This window comes from Triticum aestivum, chromosome 5A (genome assembly GCF_018294505.1).
Source record: "Triticum aestivum cultivar Chinese Spring chromosome 5A, IWGSC CS RefSeq v2.1, whole genome shotgun sequence".
In the NCBI taxonomy this organism is placed as follows: domain Eukaryota; kingdom Viridiplantae; phylum Streptophyta; class Magnoliopsida; order Poales; family Poaceae; genus Triticum; species Triticum aestivum.
Genome location: NC_057806.1, coordinates 53034295 through 53043063, shown reverse-complemented (window position 1 = coordinate 53043063; position 8769 = coordinate 53034295). Strand labels below are relative to the sequence as shown.

At 43.8% G+C, this 8769-nt stretch overlaps 1 protein-coding gene across 1 annotated transcript; it reads right to left on the bottom strand.

Annotated features, from left to right (window-relative positions):
• Positions 1 to 3157: 3157 nt before the first annotated feature.
• On the bottom strand, positions 3158 to 8525 carry LOC123102281 (tetratricopeptide repeat protein 1). Its single transcript, XM_044523581.1, has 8 exons — positions 8260 to 8525; positions 6251 to 6344; positions 6112 to 6162; positions 5321 to 5494; positions 4803 to 4982; positions 4490 to 4609; positions 4168 to 4301; positions 3158 to 3551 (listed from the first exon to the last, which is right to left on the bottom strand). The coding sequence occupies exons 1-8, from the start codon at positions 8397 to 8399 to the stop codon at positions 3476 to 3478; spliced, it is 969 nt and encodes a 322-aa protein (XP_044379516.1). The 5' UTR covers positions 8400 to 8525; the 3' UTR covers positions 3158 to 3475.
• Positions 8526 to 8769: the final 244 nt, after the last annotated feature.

The following is an 8769-nucleotide window of genomic DNA, read 5'->3' as shown; positions in this document are numbered from 1 at the left end:
CTTTTTATCGCAGTTGCCCCTTTATTCTTCGTCCTTTCTTTTATTTTACTTTTTTTCTTTCAATGGTAACCCACAAGTCATCTCTTTTGATCATCCTTCAGTTACATGATGTAGTGCATACATATTATTTAAAAAGCGAAAATTGCATTTCTTTAAACAAATTTATAGAGAAAAGTGTCAATATCTATCCTATCAAATATGTACATTTTTCTGTTTCAAAAAAAATGTACATTTTTTGAAAAGATATACATTACTTTTTGCAAAATAAAAAATATACAGTATTGAAGAGTGCCAGTTTTACAAGCTCCACAAAGAAAACCGAAATTACAATCAGGTTTTTGGGGCTTTGACCCACCACAAACACCGAATAGATCAGGGGGCTGAAGGCATGCCGCCGCTCCCACGTGGAGCCGGTGTGACCGTATAGATCGTGGACGGGTTATTCGCAAAAGAAAAATTACCCTGAATAAAATGGATGGTTCATTTTACCTCTTAATTTATTTTTCGACTTCTTCTATCCCAAACAAACCAAAACCGGGCAAAACACCCTTTTGGTTGATTTGTCTCAACCTGTTGCTAACGTGGCACTAGTCAATGGCAGTTTTGATCTAGGTGGGGCCCCTTGTCAGGTTTCTCTCACCTCTCTCTTCGTGTCAGATCCGCCATCGCGCGGAGCTAGCCCCGGTCGGCCTTGCCTCGCTCCTCCGCGGCGTTGGCTCCGCCTCCATCCGTCCCGTCGCCGCTCCGGCTGCGCGCCTGCGCCGCCATGCCTCCTCCTCGAGCTTGCACCGTCGTCCCCGGTTGCCTGCCAGCTCCGACCTTCCCAGCTCCGCTCTCGCACGTGCGGCCCCATTTGCGCCCAAGCCGCTCCACGCCGCTCTGTCCCCGCGTGTGCGAACCCGTCTGCGCCCACGCCGCTCTACGCTTGGCCGCGCCCGCATCGCTCCACGCGCCTGGTCGCGCCCGGCCTCCCCGCTCGGCGCACGCTGTCTCCGCCCTCCCCGACGCCGGCCCGGCCGCCTGCCGGCTCCACGCGCACCGGCTGCCGCCGCTGCGGCCGGCTGCTATTTCTTCTATTTCTTTAAAAAAATTAAAACAAACCGACGAGTGGGACCCAACCGCAGGTCAAATACCACCTTTGACCGTGTCCACGTCACCATCCGGTCTGGGTAAACCACTTAGGGTGTTTTTTTTGTCCGGTATGAGATTGTTTAGGGATGGTAAAGGAACCGAAAAATAGATCAAGGGGTAATGTGAACCACCAATTTTGTTCAGGATAGTAAAATGTACCTTTTTTGCAAAAAGAAAGATAACACCTCTCTTTTTTTTGCAGAAGTGTAGCTATCTCATGAGGTCGTGCGGCATTCAGACACCTCGCCTAATCTCACCTCGTGCTCGGCTTCGCAAGGTTTTTGTTTTTTTTTGGGGGAGGGGGGGGGGGGGTGGGGGGGGGGGAGGGGTCGCATTACCATTTTACGACATGGAAGAAAGCAGAGTAGCAAAGAAGAACGTGAAAGGAGCGGGACTGCGTCAAAAGGAGGAGCGAAATTTAAAGCTGACGGTCATGATGATCATGCGAACGATCCTGAGTTTCTGATGGATCGACGGATGGGCATTCACGGACGGATGTGTTTGCGTTGTGTTGTGCCTGCGTGCCTTTTTACTTTGGATCAGTGTTCGGATTGTGTTGTGCGTACTTTCGCGGCATATGCGTGCATGTGTACGGTGTACCTTTTTCTCTCTCGTTTTATCCACCGTCCCGGCCGGCGCGCAGCCGCGGTCACGTCGCCCGTCGCGGCATCCATAAACCCATCGGCGAGTTTGGCCGGCGTGGCCAGTGTCGCGTCGGCGCATGCAGATGCCTCATGCGTCTTCTTTTACGATGCTTCGAGTCCTCTCATGCTTTTGCCCACATTCCTGTTCTCTTTCTCGTCCACGCATGGTACGTAACGTGCGCACAGTCCTTTCTACGCGCACATCGTCCATGAATCCATGATGTACTCCTACTTGATACTATTTTTTCCGTAAAAAGAAAAACGATGCATCGATATATCAGTTAGCGCCAGCGCACACACGGATACGTGTATTGTGTGCACACATGGCATGTCACTGAACTCTCACTCTCTATCACAGACACACAAAAGAAGACTATGGATCGTGTACTATTTGGGTGTAATTTGTCCTGACCCTGGCACCGATCCGGTTGTATTGGATCTTGAGTGGATCTTGGGTGAACTGAACGGAACAGAGCGATCTCATCCATTACTACAGCGAAAGCGCCCACCCCCTCCCCTCCCCCTAGGCCTGGGCGACGGTGTAGGTGCCTGCAGCAGCCTGCAGAGCTGCATCGGTCGCGTGTGACGCCGTACATACGCGCCTCGCCACGCCACGCCGCCCATTAATACCCGTCACGCTTACACTTACCATCCATCCAGCGAGCCTGGCTTGGTCACATGCTCCTCGCTCGCTGGCGGCGTCGCTCTCGCCTCGCCGGAAACGGAGCATGGCCACCGAAAGCAGCCGCCCATCGCTTGCAGCAGCAGCTAATCGACACAGACAGTAGTGCCACATCTCAGGCTCAGGCTTGCCTTTCTACATGTATGGAGAAAGGCTCATGCTAATGCTTTGCTACCTCCCCAATGATTAACCAGATACCGACTTGGCATACTACTATTTTATATCAGAATTAGTACAAAATATTTTGTGTGCCGACTGGAGTGATCCACGTACATCTTATTCTTAGATGGGGCCAGATTATAATGGCGTACAAATATATAGTGCTGGTATATAGTTTGGACGCGAAATGATAATCATTGCAGCTGTACACATTTTAGTTAGTCAATTTACACACGCAATCTAGTATCTCATGATTTAGACAAAAGATCCAATACATATATACCACCAAATTGCTCACGGGTTTAGTTAAGTTTAATTAGCTCTCCATGCGGGTACGGCTCTACTATCTTTATATCAAACCATCATGCGCCTGAAAAGCAACGGATGGCGATGCATCACTTGCCATATTTCTAGGGTGCCGTTTCATCATTATCTATCCATCCATGCAGATTGATCAGGAGAGAATTTCGGTATGCTTCTACATCACAACACTGTGGGGCTTATATCTATTAAAAAAAGTGCGAGGCCAGCCATAACACAATAAAATCAGAGCACAAGCATCTAATGCATCCTGGAATATAAATCTTTTCACGAACGAAAGAGAGGCAACTACTAGCATATAACCCCAGCATATCCTGTATACACTGCATACAGCAAAAACCACACAGCAACAAAATTGGAGTGCCTGGGTGTACAAAACACCGACACAGGGATCGTCGGTTTACAAGATATATGGCATTCACTTCTTCCTGTGTGAGAAAATACCTGCCCCCTTCTCAACCGTAAACCACCGTGAGCAATACAGATCACGCAGTCAGGGGTGGTGGAATCAAGATCTCGTCGACGGTGCACCTGTCGTTCAAGCACTGGTTTCGTTCTCTTTGAATATACGAGGAAGGATCTCGTGGATGGTAATGTCCAAGGGCTCAGGGCTCCTGCCAAAAAAAGTGCCAAAGAAGAGGCATGGTACGCTATTAAAGCTTGTGATTACCATAAAGGGCAGGCAAGAGTGATGGTTATCCAACAGGCTGCGAAAGCAACCCCCAAAGGCATCAACTCAAGGTTGTAAAGCACTTAGCGGTGCAACAGCAGATGCATCTAAAGTTCACAAGAAAGGTGTTGTTGAGCATCACAAGATTGCAATGCGTAACTGGATACATGCCAGCTAAAAATGGAAGGCTAGCAGTTTCCTTTTTAAGCATGTAGAAATACCGGTAGACTTCTAGAAGAATATCCATGTGAGTGCATTATGTTCGTATCCTGGGTTGCTTGAGCCTTGCTAACAAAAATTAATAATGCGGTGGTACAACTAGTTGATTATTTGATTGCCGTGTTGACTTACTAATGCTGTCGATCCCTATCCTGAATTTAAGAGGAATCTTAAAGGATCGGCAAAACTTTAGCACAAGCAACATTAATAAATAGGCAATCATGACAACAGGATCTACAATAGAGACATATTCGGATAAGATTTTGACTTGGCAGCTTTCAAATTGCCAAGTCACAGGTAGATGAATACATATATGGATCTTCGGACTGAAGGAGAATTACCTGCACAATGCTCGTCCCTTCTCTGCTGTGCTAGCAACAAACCATATCTTCCGTAAAATTGGTGATTCAAATTGTACAAAGAATCCATCACTCTGGTCAAGCTTCCATTTTCTTGATCCTTGACCTTTCCAGACCTGCATATGACGGGTCATGTTAGTCTCATCTTGTTCATTATAGCACCAAAGATACCGTGCATGATATCATTACTTATCAAGGATGAAACAAAATGAATTGTAAAAAGGAAAAACTACCGGTTCAAGGGACACAACATCACACTATAGAAACACAGATCACACTAACACGGAGAAGAGGTGAATCAAACCTGTGGATAGGAGATGATGCTCTTAGGTGCTACCATGCAAGCAGCCTTTGAAAAAGACTCCTCAGAGTATTGCCGCAAATATGCAAAGCAACTGCCATGGGTATGGGGTGACTCAAAGGCCTGCCAGAAAAGAGAAAATATAAGAGTTGATAAGTTGTAAATTCGTGATATAAGTTATAATGGAGAACTAACAAATAGAAATCTCAAATTAAAACAGATCCTTAGTACTATAAAACATTAGGACTTTCAATTGTTTATGTGCCGTATAAGTTTGAGAAGCAGAAGAACAAAGAGTCCTGAAGCAGCATAATACCTTCTCAATGTTAACCACTGGGGCATATTTTTCAGTGTCAGTCTTCTGATCATCAAGAAGAAAATTGACCTTTGCATCCACCTTTCCTGTGTCATGCCAAGCCTTAATCGCTGTTTCAATCACACTGATAACAAATGAGAATATATTTTGTCCCATTTCTGCATCTCCATACTTTGTAGCCTGCAATGGAAATACATAAATCATGAAACATACATGACAGGACATGTTTTCTCTACAACAGATGTCAATATCTTCTGTAATTTATGCAACAATCAAACTCATAGCACGAAATATTTTATGCACGTGATCTAATCTACAACGTGCATCTGTATGCATATTTGAATTTTGAGAAGTGTATTCAAGTGCATCTGAATTGGCATGCTAAAAGTGTATAAACATGAAATTAAAATAGAAAGGAATTGAAAAGATTATTCACGGAATGCCTTGCTGATAAAACTTCTTGTTTCCTGTTTCCGCACTTTTATGAGGGTAGCAATGGCTGCAATAAAAAAACTCACCAGCTCCTTTTTCAATGACTGCAAGTTCTTCCCGATGTCAATATTGGAACGCAGGTTCTCCACATCAACAGCTCGCTTCTGTTCCCTTGCTAACTGAGTAAGCCTCTTGATCTTTCTCGCGACTTCTGTATTTTGTGGATTGTGCTGCAAAGCTATTTGAAAAGCAGATATTGCCTGCACGAGAACATAACGTAACATAATCTTAGTTATGAATTTAACACTGGTTCATCTCAATACAGAAATATACAGTTTGAGCAGATAATTTCCAGATTTCGGTCAGATAAAGGAGAACGTGGGGATAGTTAAACAATTTGGCCACAAAAAACAGGCTTCGTAAGTGAATGCATGCAAACAGCAACAATAAAGGAATGCCATTGTATGGTTCATATAAAACCTCAACACAAAATAATCACATTCAAGAACAAGATACATCTTATATTTTTTGGAACAATAGCAAGTATAACGTAATATAGTGAAATAGACAACATTTTCAAAAAGCTTAAGACCTTGGTTCACCTATTATTTATCAATTTCACCACAAAGGGTATCAACTGAGTAGTCATCTGATCTACATCCTCAGATCTTTATTTTTCATACTTGCAATCAATAGAAACACTACTTAAAGCACGAATTTTTTAATGTGATTGTTTCTCAACTTGCTACAACATAGTTGACATGGACACTTGGTCAAAGTGTACACTTTGCGGAACATTAAGGAAAAAGAGAGGGTGTGACCAAATCCCTCTCCCCTGTCGATCAAAAGTAGCAAGTCATTCGCCTTTTACTCTAACCTCCTCATACTGCTCCATGGCCTCCAAAACACATCCTTTCCTGAAATAACCCTGTATTGTGGAAGAAGTTAGGCTGTAAAGCCTGATAGCAAAATAAATGACAGTAGGTGAAGCAGAATGCGATTTGGCATTTCTATACCTTCTCCCATTCTGGTTTCAGTTTTATTGTCGTCTCAGCATCAGCAAGTGCCTTATTAAGCTTAACCAGCTGCAGAAATGCAGCAGCTCGGTTGCTGGCAGTGATTTAAATAAAAAGGATATCAGAAGTTTCCAAAAAGTTTATTTCAATAAAATCAATACGTCACAACTCTCCAACTTAATGCCTGCTTTTTACTACTTGAAAGTTGGCTTGGCTCTCAGACCTTTTTCTTTTTCTTTTGAGATTTCAGACCAATTAATTTGACACCTGCTTAGCGGCATAGATACCCTCAAGTTGCCGTTGCCAAATTTTGTCAGCTCCCAAATCGTTTGATTATTGTAAGCCTAGAAAAACATTGTCAACAATAGATTCCAACTTAACTTCTCAAATAGAATTTACCAAATGATTTGTTTAGAACACATTGCATAATTGATTGCTTCCTTAATCTATATACGCAATAACAGATCCTCCTCGCTTCCCTCTATGTAGTTCCATTGCCTGCCCCTCGTGATTGGATGGTTTAGGATTCAGTATCTCTAACTGACTGTCTGGGAGAATATCTGGTGCACCAGGTGACCCAGTCCCAGTTGACATCCTTTAAAGTTTCAAAAAATTCTGAAAACTATATACATGACACAGATAATATTGGTACCTGACATGTCACAAAATTTCAAATCAACATTCATAACACAGGTCAAGATTTCCTTTTGACAAATTCAACTCTGAATAGTACCTAATGTAAGGCTGTAAAAATGGCCTATTATCAATATTGGTACCAAATTTATTAGCTTTGTTTTCTGAGTTATGTTGTGAATTTCTGTCAATAATAGATCCCAACTTAACTTCTCAAACAGAATACCAAATGATTTGTCTAGCACACATCACATGACATGATTGATTGCTTCCTTAATCTATATGCAATAACAGATCCTCCTCATTTCTTTCAATGCAGTTTCATTGCCCGCCCCTCGTGATTGGATGGTTTAGGATTCAGTCTCTCGCCTGAGGGCTGAGGTGCTGACTGCCTAAATCAGTTAGTAGGGTTGCTTAACTTTCTTCCACACTCATTCTCACCGATCATCATGGGCCTCATATAGTCATATTGCAATCTATATCAAACAGGCAAAGTGTGGGTTTGTGATAGAATCAACAGCACTGCTTCCACAACAACAATACCATGTAAGGTATAACCTAATCATAACCGGCTATGCGAAGTAAGGACTCTTAGAATGCTTATACATTACAACTGAAGAAGTCACATCTTTTTGCTTGGAGCAAAAGGTGCTGGGAATAGAAGGTTTTCCTACATTTGTGAATATTAGTTGCATCCAGAAGTAAATCTTCCCAAGGAAATGACAGAAAGAATATTTTCTGTGTCTTGGCTTGTATAACAGGCACTTTGGAAATGGTTTGTCTTGTCACATGTACACTAAATCTGCCGCATGGTAGAGCACAGCAAACATTGTGTATCGACGGGCTATATCGCAGGAATGTGAATAATCGCTAACATCGGATTATTGGAAGCATACAAGCTAATTTCCATTGACATCGAAACAACACCACAAAAGGCTTATTAGCTGTTAATGTAGTTTCAACACCAATACAGCTATTTATGTCTAAAGCTCTGGAATTTAGTCCTCCTTTGGTCCATATGCTAGGAATATTATAGGAATTGGAAAACCATAGGAAATGAGATGGTATGTGTCTCAATTCCTATAGGAAAAAAGATGTCATTTGGTTCATACTTCATAGGATGGAAATTTGCAATGCTCGGCAGGCGGCAACACGGCGACACACAAATCAAACCTCAGGGCACATCGATCCCAAAGCCTAAATCCACAACAGCGCAACATATGTGCTAACGCCGCGCATTTCCTCATTCCATCTGACCAGCTGACCAAACAAGCGCACGCACGATCTCAACTCATCTCCGCCCGAGGAGATCGATCAGAGCAGTAGGGTTTCGCGCACTGAACGAGCGGAGATGGGAAGGGAGGGAGAGGGGGCACCTGTAGAGGGTGGGGTTGTCGGAGTCGAGCTTGATGGCCCGCGTGTAGAGCGCGGCGGCCTTGAGGTAGTTCCCCGACTTGAACTGCTCGTTCCCCTGGTCCTTCAGCTCCGCCGCCCGTCCACCGCCTCCGTCCGCCATCGCCGCCGCCGCCGCCGCCGAGGGTTGCAGGGGTTAGGGTTTTGGGGTCGCGAGCTCCTCGTCTTCTTTCAGTTTTTAGTCCTCCATTTTTTTCCCTCGGGCTAGAAAGCACGTGACTAGTTTTGCCTCTTTTTTTTCATTTTCTAACACGTACACACGCACACATCGAAAGTGTACACTAGGTAGCGAGTAGCCATGGAGCTGCAAATTTTGAACTGGATTCAAACTGCAAGCTTCTTTTGTATTACTCCGTTCATTCAAACCTACAAGATGTATTTGGTTTATCACGCGACACATGTGGTAAGCAATCCAAACAATTCAAAAAGATGTATTTGGTTTATCAAGTTCAGTCTTGACTATGAAGTATTGA